This window comes from Leptodactylus fuscus, chromosome 7 (genome assembly GCF_031893055.1).
Source record: "Leptodactylus fuscus isolate aLepFus1 chromosome 7, aLepFus1.hap2, whole genome shotgun sequence".
NCBI classification, from domain to species: domain Eukaryota; kingdom Metazoa; phylum Chordata; class Amphibia; order Anura; family Leptodactylidae; genus Leptodactylus; species Leptodactylus fuscus.
The window spans coordinates 40,161,648-40,185,804 of NC_134271.1; the positions used below are offsets into that span (position 1 = coordinate 40,161,648).

Sequence of the window (24,157 nt, forward strand, 5' to 3'; positions counted from 1 at the left end):
ATCATCCCACAGATGTTCAATGATATTCAGGTCTGGGGACTGGGATGGCCATTCCAGAACATTGTAATTGTTCCTCTGCATGAATGCCTGAGGATTTGGAGCGGTGTTTTGGATCATTGTCTTGCTGAAATATCCATCCCCGGCGTAACTTCAACTTCGTCACTGATTCTTGAACATTATTCTCAAGAATCTGCTGATACTGAGTGGAATCCATGCGACTCTCAACTTTAACAAGATTCCCGGTGCCGGCATTGGCCACACAGCCCCAAAGCATGATGGAACCTCCACCAAATTTTACAGTGGGTAGCATGTGTTTTTCTTGGAATGCTGTTTCTTTTTGGACGCCATGCATAACGCCTTTTTTTTATAACCAAACAACTCAATTTTTGTTTCCAAAATGAAGCTGCCTTGTCCAAATGTGCTTTTTCATACCTCAGGCAACTCTATTTGTGGCGTGCTTGCAGAAACGGCTTCTTTCTTATCACTCTCCCATACAGCTTCTACTTGTGCAAAGTGCGCTGTATAGTTGACCGATGCACAGTGACACCATCTGCAGCAAGATGATGCTGCAGCTCTTTGGAGGTGGTCTGTGGATTGTCCTTGACTGTTCTCACCATTCTTCTTCTCTGCCTTTCTGATATTTTTCTTGGCCTGCCACTTCTGGGCTTAACAAGAATTGTCCCTGTGGTCTTCCATTTCCTTACTATGTTCCTCACAGTGGAAACTGACAGGTTAAATCTCTGAGACAACGTTTTGTATCCTTCCCCTGAACAAGTATGTTGAACAATCTTTGTTTTCAGATCATTTGAGAGCGGGCTGTCCATGTTCGGCGACCATCAAACTGAACTGAACTTGAATTGTTTTGTAGAAAGAAATGGTCCAAAATACCTTCATCCAGGATCCAGGAACTGATTAAAAGCTACAGGAAGCGACTAGAGGCTGTTATCTTTGCAAAAGGAGGATGTACTAAATATTAATGTCACTTTTCTGTTGAGGTGCCCATATTTTTGCACCGGTCAAATTTTGGTTTAATGCATATTGCGCATTTTCTGTTAGTACAATAAACCTCATTTCAATCCTGAAATATTACTGTGTCCATCAGTTATTAGATATATCAAACTGAAATGGCTGTTGCAAACACCAAAATATTTAGAACTAAAAATGATTAAGATTAATAGGGGTGCCCAAACTTTTTCATAGGACTGTATAATGCATGAAGATCCTGCTATGAATGGGTTTGCTACAAGTGTGCTCTGCAGCTCTGTCAATGAGGAACAGCCCAAATAAATTCCATATAGCTTGTCTTGGCATCGTGGATGTTTCTGACACATGCACTTAATCAGAATTCGACTGTTCTATTGGTTTCTGTGAAATATTTTGGATATTCCTGTGAGCCCTGATTTATTAATTCTTCCTGTTTTTTGGATTCCTCATTGCGCCTGTACTTAATCTCTCCTATTGACTGCTGTTTTGTTACCGTCTCAAGACATCATTTCAGCATGAAACTGCGACTAGAATGAAAATGCCAGTTTTTTTCTGCAACATTTTTTTTCCTTGGGGACAGTTTCCCATTAAAATCAATAGGATGATTATGTGGCAATTTTAGACACACATTAGCATAGAAGACACACCATAACCTGCAGCAAAACACCACAGTGGAGTAAATAGACCAAGACCAGCGTATTGTATGCCAGGCTTGATGGACGCTGCAATAGTGTAGTATTCACCAGATTCATGATGAGATGCAGTAGCAGCCTCCTTGAGCCTTGCACCTCTGCAGAAATCTATACTAGCTCATTGCTGACATAAATTTCTGCCAACATTTATACCCCAAAAGTGGTGAGAGATAGGGCCCCACGTGGCGGAAATGGAAGAAAATGCAGCGCTTCACTGTCACAGCAAAGTGGATGGGATTTTAGTGAATCCCGTTGCAGTTTTGGAAATTGCAGCATGTCACTTATACCTATGGAAATACGGGCAGTTTCCCTGTAGATATAATCGAAGCAGAAAGTCAACAGAGGAAATTCTGCAGTTTTCCTCTGGGGACAAAAAAAGTTATCTTGCAGCGATGGGGGCGGGCCCAAGCGCAGGAGAAGCGATGGGGGCATCCCCATTGCTGCTCGAAAACCGACCGCAGCGCCGCCTCTATGTTCTTCTGTATCCTCCCCTTCCTTCTTCAGCTTGATGTCGGACGCCTGTGCAGTACGCTCTGTTCAGCGAAGACTTCGAGGAACGTACTGCGCTTGCTCGAAATTGCGGTGTCGGCACTATGGCCGCTGGCATGCGCAGTACGTTCGGCAAAGTTCGCCGAACAGAGCGTACTGCGCAGGCGTCCTACGATCTTATAGTATCTGCGGCACTGTGAGCATACCTTGCAGGTTTATAATAAAATGTTTATTAGTTATATTTTTTGACACATTAGGTTGTACTTAAAACCCTTTGGGTCTGTGAAAGAGGCATTTAGAAGTCTGTAGGTGACAGTACCTGGATGATGCACCAGTATACATCATGGTTTAGAGCAGGGTGATAGTGCCCCCCCCCCCCCATCCCCTCCTGGGATATGACATTCTTAAATAGTTCATCCAGTTCCACATGTTGATACATTGTCAGCTGTAAGTGATGGGGTATTATATGGTGACAGCTCCAGGCCCGGGCTTCATATCCTGCCAAAAACGAGCACTCCATCACAACAGCCAGGAATACTGGAGCCTTAGCACTAAAGTGTTTGGCATAATTCCCTTCCTCGAAAAGTGATGAATATGGTCAACTGGAAACTTCAGGCTAGATGTTCTGCTCATTCTACTCTCATCCTTCGCATTCAACTGCATTCTGTATGAGACATGTTCCCAAGGAAGAAATCGCTACCATACAAGACAATCACTAGAAATGAGGGGTATAGAGAGCAGTGGCTGCTATTTATACTCAGTGTTTCTCTCCAATTGGTGGAAATCTGGGCTGTGCTCTTTTCTGATTGGCGGAGAGCCAAGCCAGCTGGCAGTCATAATGGCTATTACCTCATGGGTGGTTCTATTTTTCTGGGTGGTGCCCTTTTTTGAGTGGTCAACTAATTTTTATTACTTCATGGGTGGTTCTATTGGTTTCTGGATAGTGCCCTTTTCTGATTGGTGGAAAACCAAGCCATCTCAGTTAACTGGCCAGTGATGCTGCCCTCTGGTGGAAATTCAAACAAGAATAATTCATCAATATCATCAGGAAAAGTCATTTAATGCTTAGTTGCTTCATTTTTGTAATTTTATATACAAATCTTTATATACATAAAAAGGATTTTCTGTTGTATGTCTGTCTGTCTTTCCAAAGAAATGGATCAATTTGCACTATATTCGGCACATAGATAAATCAGACACTTCCTGATACTTTAGACCAGGTATTAGCTTTCTAGGATACAAACTCAAATATAGCATTACTGCTTCTACATCAAGGACCTGCCTCTATATCACATTAGAAGAGGACAGTTCCCGTTTGATACATCTTACCCAATAGAAGCTCACAGATCCTTCACTCTTAGTAGCCTCACTGACAGCATTAGCAGAGGATTGCAGAACTCGCTCACTATTGGTCTGTTATTAGTCATTATCAGAGGATTGTATAAAGAGATGTAGCCATCTCCAACTAATTTGATGGTGCACTATTTCCCTTGAAATAGCCCACTAGCAGCACAAGTCAATTCCCACCCTCTTTCGGCTTTTTATTCATCAGTGCCGTGGGTAGGGGAGAAGCGAGGGCTTATAGAATGTTTAGGCTTTGGCGAAACTAAAAGCACTATACTGCAACCAGGACCACTTGGTTTATACTTGATGGTAGCATCAGCCATATTCTTCAGATTGGCCTGCTGGAGGAGTAACATACCAGCCAAGGATAGAAATAGACATGACAGGCTGATTAGAAGGGCCGGATATGTCCTGGGGAGCCCCCTGGACCCAGTACAGGTGGTGGATGACAGAAAGATATGGTTCGTGGTGAGATCCATGCTGGAAAACAACTCCCATCCCGTGTATGAGACCGGGAAAGCACTGGGCAGTACTGTCAGTGACCGACTGCTTCACCCCAAGTGTGAGAAGGAGTGCTATCAGAGATCCTTCCTCCCTACCACAGTCAGGCTGTATAATCAACACCGGGCTAAGTGAAGATCACTCTACACAGAGAACTACATGATCCTGAGTCTTTTTCTTCTTGTTGCTATGACTTTTTGTCTGCTTGTATCTTTTCTGCTTGTCTGCTATGAGCTTGTATGCAGAGGCCAAACTACCATAGTGGCGGCAGAGGCAGCTGCCACAGGGCCCGGGCCATTAGGGGGCCCGGTGACAGCCGCTACAGCTGCATTTTTTTTTTTTTTTAATAGGCCGTTACGGGCCCTATTCACTTGCCGATCCTGGCTGGGCCGGGATCGGTAAGTGATACCGCGGGCCCCACAAATACTATCATTATACTCGGGGATCTTTGCAGTATAGTTGAGTATAATTTGAGTATAATGATCGGCGGACCGGGAGAGGTAAGGGAACGTAACAAACACTGTTACTTACCTCTTGCCAGGTCTTCTTCCTGACGTCCTTTCTGACGCCACATGAACCCGGCCTGCGTCCCAGGTCATGTGACGTCCGATGTCATTGCTGAAGGACGGCAGTGGAGAAGACAGCGTAGGAGCCGGGGACAGGTGACAATTTTTTATGTTTCTATTCCCCCGGGTCTCCGATTATTATACTCTGGGGTCTGACAAGACCCCAGAGTATAATAATTGTTTATGGGTGTCCACAGTGGGACATGATACTGTGTGCAGGGGCGACTATGGGGGATAATACTGTGTGCAGGGGCCACTATGGGACATAATACTGTGTGTAGGGGCCACTATGGGGAATAGTACTGTGTGCAGGGGCCACTATGGGGGGTAATACTGTGTGCAGGGGCCACTATGGGGGATAATACTGTGTGCAGGAGCCACTACGGGGGATAATACTGTGTGCAGGGGCCACTAAGGGGGATAATACTGTGTGCAGGGGCCACTATGGGGGATAATACTGTGTGCAGGGGCCACTATGGGGCATAATACTGTGTGCAGGGGCCACTATGGGGGGATAATACTGTGGGCAGGGGCCACTATCGGGGATAATACTGTGTGCAGGGGCCACTATGGGGCATAATACTGTGTGCAGGGACCACTATGGGGCATAATACTGTGTGCAGGGGCCACTATGGGGGATAATACTGTGTGCAGGGGCCACTATGGGGCATAATACTGTGTGCAGGGGCCACTATGGGGGATAATACTGTGTGCAGGGGCCACTAAGGGGGATAATACTGAGTGCAGGGGCCACAAAGGGGGATAATACTGTGTGCAGGGACCACTATGGGGGATAATACTGTGTGCAGGGGCCACTATGGGGGATAATACTGTGTGCAGGGGCCACTAAGGGGGATAATACTGTGTGCAGGGGCCACTAAGGGACATAATACTGTGTGCAGGGGCCACTAAGGGACATAATACTGTGTGCAGGGAACACTAATGGATATAATACTGTGTGCAGGGCTTACTAAGGGACATAATAGAGTGCGGAGGAGGGGGTCGGTCGAGGTCTTCGACGTCGGTGTCAGTTGGGGGAGGGGCCATTTCAAAAGTTCGCCACGGGGCCCCGCCATTCCTAGTTACGCCACTGCTTGTATGTGTTCTTTCTTGGGGTATATTACTGTATTATCCATGCTGCTGTAACAGACTGAATTTCCCCATCGCGGGACTATTAAAGGATTATCTTATCTTATCATATCACGTGGCACTAGTTGCCTAACAAGGGGGACATTAATGTTCCTCTGCTAGGAAGAGTTACTCATAACCTTTGTAATACAGTACATTGCCCCCTTATTAACTCCTACCATTAAATCTCCCCTCATATTGAACTATAGTGGGAATACTGCTATTATCAGCGGTGGTCACGCTGCCACTATTGAATTCAATATTCAGTACAGCCAGTATTGTGTAAACTGGTGTTCCTTCTTTATGGAAGTGCCTTTGAAACAATACTCCAAAATCCACAAAATTACTAAAATAATCATTTATGTATCATGTACTTTTATAGAGTTAGGTTTCTCTATTTACTGTACATAATTTGTGCATGGTGAGAACATTGTTAAAATTTAGCACATAGCCAATGTGTCAGATGACCAACTCATCTCTGCTGCATCTGAAATTTGTGGCGCAGAAGTTTCAGAAGTTCAGTAAACTTCCTTCTGCCAAACCCCCTTGTCCGATCCCCTACAGAATTGATAGGGTATTTGATCTACATGGATGCTTTGTATTCCTGCTGCTGGAAGTTCTTCCCCTTTTCGTAAATTTCCACTTCAGCCTACTCTTTCCAGACTGTTCTGTGGGCTGGGCTTGTCCCTCTGCCTGTAAGCTGTCTCTATGTCTCCCATCACAGACATGCTGGTTATGTCACTGAGGCTGAGCCCATTCATAAGCTCAGTAACTTGAGCCATGCTGACTCATGCTTATCGCATGAAATGTGTAAACCCGCCTTATAAAGTGCCAGCCCCGCCTCATACAACGTCAGACTACCTGCTACCAGCTATATATAGCACACAAGACAGCTCTGCTGCACATGGAGAGATCTGAGCAACTATCAGAACCACACGACTGTCCGCCTCACTTCTCTACTGGTAAGAAACTTACATAGGAGTCTCAGCAGGTCAGAGCAATGTCTGTAACTTAGGATAAGTATTGCTAACATAAACTAAAAGACAAAGTGAAGCGCTTCAGGCTAGATTCGCACACAGTGGTTTGCATTTTATGTTTCGCGATTTATCATGCATTTTCCGCAGCCAAAAGATTATGACCAAACGTTACCGTAAAATCTATAATCTATATGGCAATGCAAAGCGCGCTTCATACAAAGGGATTTGGTTTGTGATGTTTTTGTGATGTTTTTTTGGGGGGTCATTGATCTTTTCTTCATAGCAATGACTAGTACTATGGTAAAGACACTAAAGGTAAAAACTATGAAAAATTGTATGTTACATTTAAAAGCACTGTCATTTTTACATATACTTTACAATGGCATCAATGCTATGTGAGATGAAGTTCTTAAAGGAGTTGTCAACGCTCAAATATTTTAGAAACATCTTGCAATTAGTATAAAATACGAGTATGTAATACCACCTTTACCACTTCTCCGCCACACCGCTGCTGTCGCTTTCCTGGGCGCACAACATGCGGCGACTGCAACCCATCACTTTACTATAGTGCTGGAGCAGTAGGGACAGACAGTGATGTGGGACCAGGGACGCAGCCGCCGCATCAGAGATCCAGGACACTGGGAAGGTGAATATTACTCCTTGGCTATTTTCTATCTTATAAGCTGTTGGTTTGTTTGGTTTATAGAAAGAGCTTAAAAAATTCCTACAGGTTCAGGCCCCAAATAGCAAAACATAGATACAAATTTTGACTTCTGTGGAAAATAAATTTTTACCTCCCCATATATGTCTATGGAGAAAAAAACAGCAGACAGAATTAACATGCCACGTTTTTTAGGCGTATTTGAAAACGCAGTGTTTTCTGCATTGTGCGGATGAGATAAAATTAAATCTGATTCAGTTTCCTGGAAAGGTAAAACACAGCATGTTCCCACTGCGTTTCTGAAATGGTGAAAAATGCTGTGATTCCGCAACGTGTTGTCTCGTGACCCCTTGCGGATGACTGTCTGGATTTTACGGCCTGAAAAAATACTGTTCAGTGTTCAGTTTTTGCGGACTGTGGCATCAGTACCTCTTCAGCATCAGTGCCATATGCCTGCAAAAATGGACGGTATTGCTTCAGCGTGTCATCGGTATTTACGGATGACACAATGAAGTGAAAAAACCCTATGGGTAGCTAGGTAACTGTTTTGCAAATATGGATGACACATGGAGTACATCTGTGTGTCGTCTGTAGTTTTTACTTTCCCATAGGCTTTTATGGGCGAGCTCATGCCGCAAACACTGAGCAGATTAGGACCTGCTCTGAGTTTTGTGGCACAGACTCGGCCTGCACACGGATCTGTGAAATACATGGTAGAGTCCACAGGAAATGAATGGGTCGGTGTGCTATCCAGGCAAAACACACATAGCGGACTGAAATAGCACACAATCGTCTCCAAGGGGCAGACCATTGACCATTGGGATGATAGCCTGTGCTAAAGTTTGGTTTCCAAGTGCTGATGTTTACTCTGTGTCCACAAACCATTGTTTACCTGTGTCCCGGGTCCGTACTTCATTAAAGATCACCACCAAAGTCTGCAGCGGAGTCGGAGATAGGTAAGTAACAGTGTTTTTATGTTTGTATCCCCCCGGGTCTCCGATTATTATACTCTGGGGTCTGAAAAGACCCCAGAGTATAATAATTGTTCATGGGTGTTCATTATGTGGCATAATAGTATGTCTAAGGGCCACTATGGGGCGATAATTCTGTGTGCAGGGGCCACTATGGGGCATAATACTGTGTACTGGGGCCACAGTTACGCCACTGTGTAGCTCTTCAGTGTCAGAAGGGCGTTTCTGACAGTCTGTATACAGTCTAAATACATTAGAAAACAGCAAGAAAAATATAATACTGAGTGTGCTCAATAGGCTTTGATACATGCAGCTATAACCTGATATTGAAATGCATTCTTGAAGACGATTATTGCATGTATATATTCTCTGTGTTATTGATTTATACTTATCTATTGACCAACGTCTGGACTAAATTCTAGCTACTGCTGATTTATTGCAAGGCTCCTTATCCTCTTCATAGTAAAAGAGGCTTTCAGGATTAGAAAAGCATGGCTGCTTTTTATCAAAATGGCACCACACCTTCCCATAGTTTGTGTATACATAGTTTGAAACTAAGCTATTTGGAAGTAAAGAAGCGGAGATGCAATGCCACAAAAAATGTGCTGACAGGCGTGGTAGGCAGCCATGTATTTCTATCTATCTATGACAATCCTTTAATGATAAGATCTGGGTCGCCTGCAGCCACAACAAATTGGAGCTATTAATGATTCTCCATTTTACTATTAGAGAATTCATATTAATATTGTTCAGATCATCCACTTGTTAATTCCATACTGAAATGGCCAAATGACCTGGTGGCAGTCAGGGGAGTAACTAGACCCTCCTGAGTCCTGATGCAAAATCTAAGCCAGGGCCCCACTCGCCTTGTGCTACTTATAGTACTGGTGTCTTTGCCAGGGCTTGGTGTCAACTAAATCTGCACCCCTATAGTTAACCCCTGGCAGCCATTAAAAAGACTATTAGCAGTACATTCCTTCTGCTGAGGGGTTTATTAATTGTAATTTATGCCATCATATATGGGAATTATCTCTGCAGCTATCTTAGATTCTTTAAAGAAACTCTAAAGCAGAGAATACCCAAGTTACAATGAAACATTAACAGAAGGTTATGGTCTGACTTGTCAGGAATGCTCATATTCTGTCCTGGCGCCCCTGATCCCAAGAACACATCACAGTCATAATATAAGAAGACTATAAAGCAAGCAGTAAAGCTACACATAATATCTATACTCACTATGTAGACCATAGGGCACCAGGCCAGGTAGATGAGATAACACAATCAGACATAATAAAAGCATGTAGTGACATATGACACCGATAATATTATTTCAGTCAGGTCATTTGCATTATAGAATGCAATAAGGAGGCTATATAAGGATATACGTAACCAGGCATGTGACGTCAGGAGGCCAAACCACCGACTGCAACGTCATCGCCAAATGGCTGATAGCTATGAAAGAAAGAAGCAGTAGAGCTCTTCTAACCCTATTCATGTGAATATCCACATGTCACATGGCTGTACAAGGGCTATTCTCATGACTGTCTGTTGTAATGTTCTGTTTTTGTCCATTTTCTCAGATTCCTTCATACACTGCATTGTATGAAGGATCCATGAAAACGGCAGCCCTCACATGCTAAACGACTGGAAAAATGAACTTCTTTCACACCTATCATCACTCACTTAAGGAAAAGGCCGTGTGGTTTTTTTTAGCAAAAGTCTAGAGTAGATCTTCTATAATGGAAAATAAAAGTGCTTACCTTATATTTCCTTGAAGCAACAAAATCTGCAACAAAAAATGCAACATTTCTGCAGCGTGTAGCCTGAGCCCTATTCAGGAAAACATATAAAAGTAATGCAACAAGCTATGCATCTAAATCATTATGCAATATCAATAATTTTATAATATAATAATAATAATAATTAATAATAATAATAATATTAAGCTATTTATTTTGAAGTCAGAGTTAGTAAAAAATTTTCTACTGGCCTTGACCCCAACTCCACAGCTCTGTATGAAAAACCACAGGCATAAGTGATGCAACTAAATATTTGTATAGGTGGGATCTCTATATTGTGTTAGATTATAGTACGGGACAATATGGCGCTGGGACACCTATATATAACTATAATGCTAGGAGACCTCTCCTGGGTAACAGGTGCTGGGTAACAGAGGACAATGCAGAGTTCCTAAGATTATATGCTCCAGAATGATTATATCATAAGCAATTATTAATAGAAACATATCAGGAGAGTGGACAGCTCCTCTTTAATATTTCTCCACGCATGACCTGCCTTGTATAAACCAGCATAGATGAAGTATGAGCTGGCACACGTCTTAAGAGTCACTTCAATAAACATTCGGCTGAGTCACTGTTACTGTGGTAGTTCCTATTACATATATGCTTTGTATATATATTAAAATGTATTAGCTATTCATTTCTTGTGTAGATATTGCCATCTTTCACTGAATAGGGCCCTTAGAATGAATATAATGTAACGAATGAGGTAATACTAAACTAAAACAAACCATGGACAGGTGTGGTGTTGTTTCTGGTAGAAAGACGATTTGTCTTCTTACCCAGGTATAATTCCTTTAAGCAGCTGCCTATAGCATCATATGACACCAAAGGTGACTGTCACCTAAAATGTCTCAATTCCCAAGAAGACCTAGTATTGTCAGCTCATTACAGCAGAAGGGATGGTAGTTTGTATTGAAACATAGACCATCACTTTGGCGTAGATGACTGCCAGCCAAGAACACAAAAGCATGAATTCTCTGATAACATCTAATTTTTTATGACAAATCACATTGCTATATAATAGATATTGTACAAGTATTCTCAGTTCATTTCTCAGTACATTTCCAGGTGTCTACATGTAGTTTTTATTTACAAATTCAGTATCTTACTAAGAAACACGTGCCCGCACCGTCATGTGATTAGGCGTGGCACCGCTTATCTGCATGTAGAGTAATGATTAATGGGAGCCAGAACCGTCCAGGATCCAGGAGGAGGGCAGTATAAGAAGTGGCACAGGACTGATAATAACTATCTATAAAAGTCATGTAGACTTAATAACACAGTAAGGGTGAATTCACACTGAGTAAACGCTAGCTTATTCTGAACGTAAAACACGTTCAGAATAAGCGGCGTCTAAAGCAGCTCCATTCATTTCTATGGGAGCGGGGATACGAGCGCTCCCCATAGAAATGAATGGAGCTGCTTTAGACGCCGCTTATTCTGAACGTGTTTTACGTTCAGAATAAGCTAGTGTTTACTCAGTGTGAATTCACCCTAAATGATATTGTAAGCATGAGTCTGCTCTTTACTTACAGTCCTGTTGGATTGCTTCACTTTAAGACTAGGTCGACCTGCCATTCAGAAGTCTAGGAGAGCTATGTAACACTGCGTAACCCCTACAGTGCTAAATATCTAGGCAGTTTGCCAGTAAGATTCCTGGGTGACAGCCCTCCATAGAGCTGCAATAAAAGCTAGAATAGTTGTTACAGATATACCTATAAAACAATGAATACAATTCACTATGAGTGTTCCCCTACGTATGGCATAAGTGTATTTGGCTAGGAAAGCTCTTAAAGCTTTGTCTACTTTATATAACATTACACATTAAAAAGTCCCGTAAGTGCTTAGGAATAAGTCTGTTATTAGATCATATGAAGTCACCTCTGGCATCTTACAGATCAATGGCATTTCTTAAAGGATTCCATCAAGTTCATTGAAGCATAATTTATACAAGCTTGGCAGATACTAAAATAATGTTCCTTATTATGTAACCAGCCCAATGCTCAAGCAGCAACAGGTTTAATGAGGAGCTGTCAGAATTTCCTTCCCTGTGAAATAATTATAAGGAACAGGACAGATTGTCTTGGAATGTCAGAGATCACCTTTGTAATATTCTTTTATGGACTGAATGACATTCGCAGTCGCTTCTGCTGCCTGTGCAAAAGATACAGTCCCAGATACAATGGAATCTCGGTCTACCTGTTACTCACAAGGTCATTGACTTGTAAAGCTCTACATTTCAGCTGTAACATGGCAAATATGTGTGTTCTGTAGAGGATCTATCCTTCATATGGAAGGAAAGTATGTGGACTTAAAGGACAATTCCAGCTAAAATGAATATCCCGGGGTTCTACATGACTTACCATAGGTCACACAGTATGTTGCACAGAATGGTATTTCTGTTGGTAACCCAAAATGGTGCAACTTCTATCATCTCTAATATTATATTTCTTCATTTAGGCAAATTATTTCCTGGTACAATATTGCTTGTGTATTGTATTTCTGTTCTATGGGTAGTTATGAGCTGTATTTTACTAGCCAGAAGGCAGGATGATGCAAAACATGGACCTCCTTTCTTGATTCACTGATCTGTACGGGAGGTTCAGTTACACAAAAATGTTGCCCTGAGGTTCAGCTGTCAAATTGCTGAATATAAATTTCTTAAAGCTGGAAACCATGTGACTAAGAAAATGTATGATGCAAATGTATTTTACAGGGTCCTCATACACGAGCAGCGTACTCTTGTGAAGCAAAGGGATTGCTATTTACTGCATGCATTGTTGTAATATATTAGTATAGGTTCACAGTAATGCAGGTAAACAGGGAATAAGCATGCAGTAATGCAATAGTAAATAGTCTACACCTATAGCAATAGCAGTCACATGCAGCCCTCTATATAGGTAAAATTCTCTAGGAAGGATTGTAATGACAACATAATGACGTCACTACGTTGCACCATCTGCTCCCAAGACACTGAGATCAGAGCCAGGGGCTGAATAGTGAAGCAGGGAGTGGACGGCTCCCTGCTTCACCATTGTGTTCAGCTTATATGACCCTGGAGGACTGAGATGAGCTTCAATTTGGTCATCCTAGACTCCCTACCTAGAACAGAACTCTACATGCAGGACAGTCCCACTGTTCCAAGGTGGCCCCCGCTACCATAGACCCTGGTACAAGTGCACTGTTTGCCCTATGGTTAAATCGTCCCTGAACTAGGGTCACCTAATCTTTTCAGGACACTTTCTGGCTTGCAAAGCACTAAGCAGACTGCTGTCTATATAATGTGTATTCCTCATATCTCCATATATATGCTCAAGGCCACAGCATAGATTAAAGAGTGCTGAAATACAGTATAGTAATCTACTAAGCAGATAAAAGTCTGGAATATTCCAGTAATAAATGACAACATCTATACTGGAATTGTGTAATCATGCAGAAGGACTAGCAAAGTTCATTGTCAATATTACTGCATTGAGCATGGATTACAGTGTTAAGTGTAGATTTTTTGTCAATAATTAATATACAGTAAGTTGTAAAGGGGAGACATGATATATATGACATAAAGCTAATTTTATCTTTATTGCCTAATATCTTGATGTTATCATGAATACTATATCTGAACAATAAATTTCAGAAAAGACATATCATTTTTTTTCAGAATATGCCATTGACAAGCGATTAAAAACATTACAGATAATGTTAGTCGATTTTCTGCCCAGAATTTAGAATTTACCAAAATTTCAATCATAGGGCAGTTTGAGTGGCAGTTTGAGTGGTGAAATCTTATTTGTATCTTCTTGGAATTAAGTCCGTTCAGTCTTTTGGAATCTGGCAGCTTTCTCAGATTCAATATAATTCAGGTAAAGAAATATCCATAAGTGTTTCCAAACATCTTCCTTTGGACAGTCAGCCAGGGAACTGAATTACAGGTTATAACCCACCCGGATTACCATTATAGATAAGGTTTGAAATCATCTCAAAGTCAGCGGATTAGATTTTTGGTCTGTCTTGCATTGAGTAAAAAATTTATTCCAAGTCCTAATTCATGCTCAGGATGGTTATTATATCATCTTATATATCATTTTTGGGGAGGGGGGGGGGGGGGTCAATTGTACATTTGCTGAAATAAAAAGGTGACATCCATTCTTTATGTGGTTATATCATACAAATATGTACTTCTTCTATGTAAGTAACAGTAACATCTTCTAATTACAGAACCATTGACTGGATTCCCATAAGTGACCAACATGTCTGCAATACTAGCAGAACATTACACAAGTATGAGATCTCCGCTTCCAGTGATTGTTATAGGTAAGATTCTGACTCATACAACCAGGCATATTGCCCAGATCCCATAAACCACTGTTGGACTTGTGACAGTGCGTGTCACGGGCTAATCCAGTTCACTAGTGACTTATCATTTAGCTAATTTATTGTAATCCTTGGTTTATTGATACACAAAGACAAGCTACAACTTGTATTTCGTAATATGCGTTACCTCACCCATGCCAACTGCTGTTACTATAAAGCAGGGGTAGGGAACCTTCGGCTCTCCAGCTGCTGTGAAACTACAACTCCCATCATGCTCCATTCACTTCCATGGGAGTTCCAGGAACAGCAGAGCAAGTGTGCATGCTGGGAGTTGTAGTTTTGCAACAGCTGGAGAGCCGTACGTTCCCTACCCCTGCTATAAAGCAACAGAAGAAGCTGCCCAGCCGGTTCTCCATAGGATAGTAATACTCTATTGTTATGGGGTTAATATCTCCTTGACCATCTTGCAAGAGAAAGTATTCATTAAAATTGTGATATATTGATAATTGTGAAATATTCCCACAAAGCAGGCAAAATACTTCTATTACTGAAGACAACAACCCACCACAGAGACTGGTCAGACTCTTACATATGCAACAGCGCCTGTCTTGTCATTAGAATATGCGTCACACATAGAACAACATGGTTACTTTAGCTAAATATAAGCCTTATATGAAAAAGAATAGTATTAGGCAGACTCGGCAGGCACTGTGGGAATCACTTTTAGTAGCGTGGACTTTTGCAAGGCTCAGCTATTCCAGTTGCAGTTTCCTCTTCTCTAGTAGGAGGATGGGAATTGAGCTCGAGTTCTTGCATAACCATAGAAATGTCAGTAAGCACATGAGGATCTGTTCAGATTCTTGCTATGTTCTACTTCTCACCACTTCACCAAATACCATAAAATGCTTGAGATGTAGTGTCAGTAATAACCAACATGGATCTTGAAGGAATTGTCCATGTTACTTCATGGTAGGACATTTTAAGACAATTTTCTTTATCATCTTATTTCAGGTAATGGTCCATCAGGCATCTGCCTCTCCTATCTGTTGTCTGGTTATACTCCTTATATAAAGGAAGAAGTTACACATCCAAACCCTATTTTGCAAAGAAAGCTGGAAGATTTCTCTAATGTTCCTATCACTCAACAGGTCAGTACAAATGACAAACTATCCCGTTCATTACATTTCATTACGTTATTTAGGCAGCTGTGACACAGAAGGGGTCACAGCAGGCTCTACCTGCTCAGGAGGCTGAGGGACTTTGGAGACCAGGGGACACTTCTTAGGGCCTTTTCAACTCTGTGGTAGCATCAGCCATCTTCTTCTTGGTGGCCTGCTGGGGGAGTAGCATATCAACCAGGGATAGAAATAGACTTGACAGGCTGGTTAGAAGGGCCAGCTCTGTCCTGGAGAGCCCCCCTGACCCAATACAGGTGGTGGGTGACAGAAGGATACTGTACGTGGTGAGCGCCTTGCTGGAGAACATCTCCCATCCCATGTATGAGACCGTGCCAGCACTGGGCAGTACTGTCAGTAACCGACTGCTTCACCCCAAGTGTCAGAAGGAGCATTATCGGAGGTCCTTCCTCCGAACTGCGGTCAGGCTGTACAATCAACATCAGGCTAAGCAAAGATCACAAAGAGAACTAGATGATCCTGAAGTCTTTCTTTTAGTTGCTGACTCCTAGTATCTTTTCTATCTGCTATTCTGAGCTTGTATGTGTTCTGTTCTTGAAATATATTACTGTATTATCCATGCTGCTGTAACTCACTGAATTTCCCATGGTGGGACTATTAAAGGATTATCTTATCTTATCTATGTACTTTGCCTTACTTAGAGATACAGAGTCATAGCCTGTGCTATATTCCATAGCTGCATTTATAATTTTGTTGTCTTTAGAACTGGAATCTGTAAATCTTGGTGGTCTTGGCTCCAACTGTATATCAGTTCCAACCTCTTATAGACTGAGGGATCCACAAGATAGTTGCCATGATGAATTTCTTTGCATGAAGGTGTCAGCATATCTCCTCTCCTAAGACCAGGTCTCTATTTTAATTCAGCATTTGCAAGTCAAAAGCAGAAGTGGAAAAGAAGCAGAAAAAAGTACGATGGAAAGTTTTACACGTCTTTTGTATTTTAATCCCTTCTGGTTTTGACTTACAAATATTGCAGTAAAATACTGACCAAAATCAATATGCGTGAGTGTGAACAATAGTATGATTTTTTTTTTTTTTTTTTTTTGCGATAAAGGGGACACATCTATGAATCAAGCAGCACAGTCCTCAGGTTTGTTGACCAGTAGTATACCCATACTGATCACAAACTGCGTATCTCAATGACCCATTTTATCACTTTTCAATCACATTCTTTAAAGGGAGTCTGTCAGCAGTAAATTGTGATTAGATTTATTTTGCTACTGATAGACTCCCTGTAAATATTCTGCGAGGTGAAAACTAGACTATTATAATCAGCTTTTTTGCATTTGATGTTCTGTAGATTATAAATGTTTTTGACTCATTTTTTACCCTTTTTAGGACCTGGAGTATTTGTCTGAAGGCTTGGAAGGCCGCTCTAGCAGTCCCCTTGCTCTCTTGTTTGATACCTTGTTGAGGCCAGACACTGACTTTCTTGGAGATGTCGATTCTGTATTGAAATGGACTCTAGAACCTGAAAGAGCTATTCCTCACCTGGTGCTTGGAAAAGGCCCGCCTGGAGGAGCCTGGAATGTATGTATCATAACCGAAAACCCATTAATATCTATGATTACAAATAGTGGCATCATAGGCAAAAACATGTATTTTTTCTATATACTGTAGCTATGCTGTGTCTGCTATGGAAGCACTGTGTGATTGTGGAGCAATGTATTTGAGACAGGCATACCGTATACCAAGCATTACATTTTGTATTTCAGGCCATTGAGGGATCAATGATAACTCTCAGCCGTGGGGACTGGATGGGACTCCCTGACTTATCGTTCAAAGACTGGATGAGGACGAAAAAAAGGTGAGATATCAAATATACTAGTTCAACTTCCTGAAGAAATTGAAACTACAATAGCAAGTATTGAATATAAATAACTCACCATGAAACCTTTAACACTTTCTGCTTTGTCCTTTTAGAAGCGATTTTAACTATATATGTTTAGTGGCAACCTTGGTCGGGACAAACGTAGCCATTAGAGATGAGCGAACACTGTTCGGATCAGCCGATCCGTACAGCACGCTCCCATAGAAATGAATGGAAGCACCTGGCACGCAGACTTTGCCGGCGGCCGGCCGCTTAACCCCCTGCTTCCATTAATTTCTATGGGAGCGTGCTGTTCGGAACGGCTGTTCCGAACAGTGTTCGCTCATCTCTAGTAGCCATCATTACAGGGTGTATCATCCAGATTTCCCACTCTCTAGTGGTATATCCATATGTGCTTGCTCTGCCATTGTATTGCACTATAACTAGGTAGATTTGTCATTTCCATGTCTCAGTAATCTGATCTAATGCTGTTATATGAGCTGAATTGGTGGCCAAGTCAAATTGGAAGCACAATAGTAAATGAGTCCCACTGTGCCTGGCATTGTCGTTCACTTCCATTTAAGTAAGTAGGGTTGAGCTGCAATACCGCACATGGCCAGGTAAAAGAGTAGCACTGCTTCATAGAACCTAATGTACTACATACAGCCTTTTTAACAGGAACCTGTATGGAAAACCTTGTAAACCTGTTATGCTGGATTTTTGTTAACTTTTACTAGAAATGTCAAGAATGTGGAAGGTTTGAGGGTAATTGTCCCTAAACAGAATCCGTTATTTGAGAATAACTACCAGATAAAAGTACTATACTGAATAAGAAGAGGAAAAATCGGTTCTATTGTGAACGCAAAAGCATAAAGTGTCAAGCAATTTCATTGTGATTTTGGAAATAGGCGATTACCTCCCATTAGAAATGCTTTTATAATTATTCCGAGTACATAAGTAGAAAGCACATGAACATTAACTGTACAAAAAGTGCTTAATGTAGTGGGCTGCATAATATTTGCTAATATTACCATTGACATAATTGAAAAGGTGGCTGTGCATGACATTGCGTTCTTCACATGCCAGTTATGTGCGGTATGAAGAATTGAGATAAATAGGGGTGATTAGAAAGTCTGGAGGCGGTGTGCTAATGTTACAGCAATTACATACTTCAGATTGTATCTGCGGCATTGTAAAGCGGAATCTTTTGTAACTTTATCATGTTCACCCTTTAACTGCTCTCCGCTCCCTTCATCTGTGTCTGTACTGTATAGATTTCAGCGTGGGGCAGGTGATTAGATATATATATTTTCTGTCATAATCTCTACATGAGACTATTGCAAAACAATAACATCTGTAACATAAAGCAATAATTGTAATATTCTGAAAAAATACAATTTTTTTTAAGAAGACCAGAATTCAAAGAATTTAGTCATTATATATGGACATGTCAAAGAAACTACATGTATGTGTGACATAATACCATCCTGATGAAGAGACCTCTATAGAGTCTCGAAAGCTCGATATGTCATCAAAAAAATTTTAAGTTAGCCATTACAAAAGGTATCAAGTACTGAGGACTTCTCTCAAAAAAATTCTTTCATTACATGTATGTGATCTTTATCAAATTACCATTTACTACTGACAATAACAAAGGGAACCATGTTAGTTCTATGTTAGTGACTCTCTCCCATGACTAATAGAAAGGGGTTCAGAGTCAGGAATCCTACTCTATATGGCACAAAAGGAAGACAACCTGATTTTGAGACCTCAGCCTTAGACTAAAACCACACATAGCAAAATTCAGCTAAAGACCGCTGAAAAAATACTGTGAAAATGCAGCAGAAAAATGTATTTTACATTTTTGCATTGTTTTCACAGATAAAATAAACATGTCAAGTTCTTCAACAATCCTTGTGTTTTTGAAAGTGCTTTATATTCTTCCCAGTTTTATTCAACAACATGTGGATGAGATTAAATGAAAGCTCTTGTTGGGACTGTAAAATGCAGCATTTTTTTCTGGTACATTTCCTTAAAGAGGTCCTTTCATGTCCTCAGGCACAAGAGGTTTTATATACCACTAGAAAGCCGACAGTGCACTGAATTTCCCGTTATGTGCCCCAGTGTAAGAGATATCAGTGCAGTTACCGAGAGCTCTTCATTGTCAGAAGGGCGTTCCTGACAGTCTAGCTGGGCTGCGAGGAATGCCCTTCCATAGCGCTGTACTGTCAGAGGGGGCATTCCTTACTACCCAGCGATGACGCTAAGCAGTAAGGAACACCCCTCTTCTTCCTGACTGTACTCGTCCATACACTAGTACTGGGGAAGGGGGCATTCCTCACCGCTCAGCATCATCGTATAGACAGTACAGAGCTATGGACGAGTACTGTCAGGAGGGGCACTCCCAGCTAGACCGTCAGAAACGCCCTTCTGACAGTGAAGAGGAATGGGTAACTGCACTGATATCACTTGCCCCTGGGCACATAACGGAAAAGTCAACAGTGCTGTGTTTTCCACAATGTGCGGATGAGACTACATAAATACAATCACTTTGCAGTCAAAAATGTTGCGTTTCCACAATATGTAACATTGTAATTAATACGTAGTAGATAGGGTCAAGATGGCCGTAGACTTTTCATCTGTTGGCCAAACAGATATTAAACTTTTTAATTTGTGGCTACCTTGATGAACAGTCTGCATCACTAGGTGGAAGGGACCTTAGGGGACCCCTGTTCTTGGCTTAGGGGGGGGCTCCAGATGCAGCATGTCCTGTTACACCATAAATGTTACACCATGAGTTGATACCCCAGAGTTCTTTGGTAATACCCCTTTAAGATGGCCATAATTGTCAGCTGAAGGGATGATTGGACAAACACGCCCAAATGTCAGTGGATACAGTCAGATAATTTTTTCAGTTTTTACCATTTTGGGTATTTTTGCAGATAACTTATTTCTCTGGCTTTGCCTATAAAGAAACAAAGAACAGGACGCCTACTTTTGGCCATCCATTTACATAAACATCAACGTTAAAGAAAAAACGGATCCATTTTTTATATTATCATACCCTTTTGTCCATCCCAAAAAAAACGGACAGAAACTGATCCGTTTTTCTTTTTTCTAACAGTGATGTCTATGTAGACAGATGACCGTCTGCATCTGTTTTTTCTGCACTCATTAAATAGATATAGAGGTAAAAACATGATCTGAACAGAGCCTTAGACTGTTGGCAGATGTCAGGAAAATTTTTAGAATCTGCTGACATTTATCTAATCCTAGAATTCTGTTAGAATAGAATGTGAATAGAAAGAAGAAGGTAGAAGAAGCTTCTTAAAACAAACTTCCTTTTGAAGGTAACATTTCCCTATTGTGCACAAATGACATGTCATTGGTCTTCAGTTTCCAAGGTAACTGAAGTGTAAGATGTAAGGAAAGAGATTGAGTATGTGAAGACGACATTATGCGAAGTCTATAGGGTAATATGCTAAGTTATGAATTGCGGCTTTTTGTTCTCTTTAGCAATATCCATCACTTAATTCAGTGTATATTAATTATGTTAATCTTGGTTATATCATGAAATATTAATGAGTGTTTTATTGTTCTTATTTTTAGAAACCTACGGAATGATAGGTCCACTGCAGGTGACATCTTGAATTACTACCAGTACTATGTAAAGAATAAAAGACTGGAGAAAAATTTCTTATCTGGCGCAGTCATCACCTCTGTCAAAAAAATCAGTAAAGATGAAGAAAACACTCTGGGACATGAGATCATTTGGAATAATGCAGGACTTGAAGAAAAGCAAAACCAAGATAAAAATATATTCCAAGTTAGTGGATTTATCAAAAATGACAATGGTCCAGACCAAAATTTTAGTCTATATGCTGAGAATGTTGTACTGGCTACCGGCACATATGATAGCCCCTCGTGGCTAGGTATCCAAGGAGAAGACCGTCCATTCGTTTCACATGAGATATCTGCCCTTGAAGAGGCAGTGAGATCAAAGAAGGTCCACCAAAACTCTGACCCAGTGCTTATTATAGGGGCAGGACTGACTGCCGCAGATGCCATTTTGCTAGCTCGCCATTATAACATCCCTGTAATTCATGCTTTCAGAAGACGGGTGAATGATCAAGGACTCATCTTCAACCAGTTACCTCAAGTCATGTACCCAGAGTATCATAAGGTACACCAAATGATGAAAGAACAATCCGTCTTTCAAGGAGGACCCTACCGGGGCTACATGAGCCTTCCAGAGCACCAAGCTGTATGTTTCAGTGATGACAAGAAATGTACTTTTAGAGATAAGCACAGTCAGCACAAAGCATTTAATGTCTCAATGGTTCTTATTCTCATTGGTTCCAATCCAAACTTGTCATTTCTTCCTAAAAATGGCACAGATTTGGCTTTGGATGCTGAGCAACCAGTTAACTCAAAAAGGAACCCTCTTGATATTGACCCATTCACATATGAGTGTGTTCAGGAGAAGGGACTGTATGCAGTGGGACCCCTAGCTGGTGATTATTTTGTACGTTTTGTTCAAGGGGGTGCATTGGCTGTTGCCAGCACTCTCCTAAAATCTCAGAAGAGACCCCCTTAATGATATACAATAACACATTCCAGGATACTTTCCAGAGTTGCAGCTCGGGCCAGTGGTTTCCTTGTAAGACAATAAAATTGCTAGTAGACATTATTCATGAGAAAGACCATGTAGAAGGTCTCAGTCGACTAAATAATGTCCTCTAAATATTGAAAGCATTCCAGTCCACTGTTTTCTATGGACTGTTCTTATCACATAATAAGCTAACACTTTATATTATGTAAAAGAGTGCAACTGGAAGAATTCTCTCTGTTCTTGGCATCCTGCAAGACAGTTTTTTGGGATTAAGCAGTTATGCAACATTGAAGAAGGACGCCTGTCACCAACTTCATGCTGACCCTTTTAAGGCAGCCTATGATAGTGACAAACATATGCTGACAATGTTCTGTCTGTTATGATCTCGGATGTGTAGTTTTAGAGAAGTTTACAATCCATTAGTTGCAGCCCTTGAGTCCTCTCAGTGTTAGGCACCTGCTTGGAGTCCTCAGTGTTCCCGAATCCTGCACTTCGGCTTGAAACAGGAGGCAGCATAAACGGTGGTGACAGATTACCTGTAATGTATGTAATAAAACCCTTATTTATTATCCAGAGCGGCCAAGTTCTACAATAAGAAAAACCAGCTGGAGAACCTTGCACAAAAAATTGAATGTGCCACAACACTACCACTAGGTCTCAACACAGCTGTAAGGACAAATAGCCACTTTGTGGGGAATGAGAGAAGCCATATAATGGTCCCATGTAATATATTATGATCCAGTCTTAATAAATGGCCACTAACATACTATGCATAAATCAATAGTACAGGCAATTGTAAAGAAACTCTAATATATCTTATCAGAGAAAAATGCTTCTTTATCCTCTTATTAGGATTTATCCCAGCTCCCCACCCTTTTGCCAAACTGACTTTCACTCTGGAAATTCTGCTATGTCCATCATCAAGGCTGACTGCAGGCCACATATCAATAGAAGTCTGTGGAGAGGGTAAGGAGTAGAGTCGGCAGAGGAAGAGATGATGGCAAAGTGCACTAGTGATTCATGCAAAGGTTGTTAAAGGTTGGGTATGTTTTAAAAAATTTAGTCTCAAAGGTTACAGCTCTGTACATTAAGAAGAAGTAAAATGGCAATAAAATGCAAATAGAAAATACAATACGAACTATAAATCAACTGCACTGAATGAAAAGCTGAACTCATTGGACATTTTTACATTCTATTTAAAAGGTGATACTGCTAATATATTGTCATTTGTAAGTTTAACATATTTGTTTGTAAAGTTTGTATTTTTGTACAAGGTTAAAGGTTTTTATATTTTGTACTATTTTATTATTTGTACAATAAATATCATTTATATTAAACTGTCAGAAATGTCTTTATTTATGTAAAATAAAATGTGCCCATACTTTATACATATATTTGGCAGGGTGAGTTACCACTTTCATGAAGATACACCATGTTTTCAAATATTGGTACTTCAGTTTTGAACCAAAATTCGTAATATTTTACATTATATTGATTAAAAAGTATGAAAATAGGCATGCAATATTCTCAGTATTTAAGTTTTTGAAATAAAAAATAAATAAGAACTGACCCAAAATACATAAATATATCAAATCATACCCTGTTTTTATACTTCTCAGAAAGATATAACATAACAGACAACCTTACATATCTAGGTTTTTTAACTAGTTAAAAACAGCAGCACTTTTCATGATTCATTAGTACAATTGAATATTACAAACTTCTTCACCCTCCCATTCTACGGCCTGGTTTACATCTGCATCTGGTATTCCATTCGGGGAGTCCACATGAGGACCGAACGCACTGACAAGCGGTGAGCTTATGAAAGCACATGGACCACATAGACTATAAGGGCGTCCTTGTTTTTTCTGTGCGGTATCCGCCTGGAACATGCAGAGAGAAAAGTAGTTCATGAAGAACTTTTCTCTTTGCATGACTCGTGCGGACACCGTGTGGAAAACACACAGACCCCATTATAGTCTATGGGGTCTTTGTGATTTCATAAGCTCACTGCTTGTCAATGCGTTCAATATTCCATTCCAGGGGTCCCTAAGCGGACTACCCGAACAGAATACCAAATGCAGATGTGAACCAGGCCTAAGGCCTTTCTCAC

General features: G+C 40.9%; 1 protein-coding gene across 1 annotated transcript; it reads left to right on the forward strand.

Annotated features, from left to right (window-relative positions):
* Positions 1-6,615: 6,615 nt before the first annotated feature.
* Positions 6,616-22,345, forward strand: OSGIN1 (oxidative stress induced growth inhibitor 1). Its single transcript, XM_075280567.1, has 6 exons — positions 6,616-6,666; positions 14,331-14,426; positions 15,438-15,574; positions 16,961-17,152; positions 17,338-17,429; positions 21,042-22,345. The coding sequence occupies exons 2-6, from the start codon at positions 14,363-14,365 to the stop codon at positions 22,027-22,029; spliced, it is 1,473 nt and encodes a 490-aa protein (XP_075136668.1). The 5' UTR covers positions 6,616-6,666; positions 14,331-14,362; the 3' UTR covers positions 22,030-22,345.
* Positions 22,346-24,157: the final 1,812 nt, after the last annotated feature.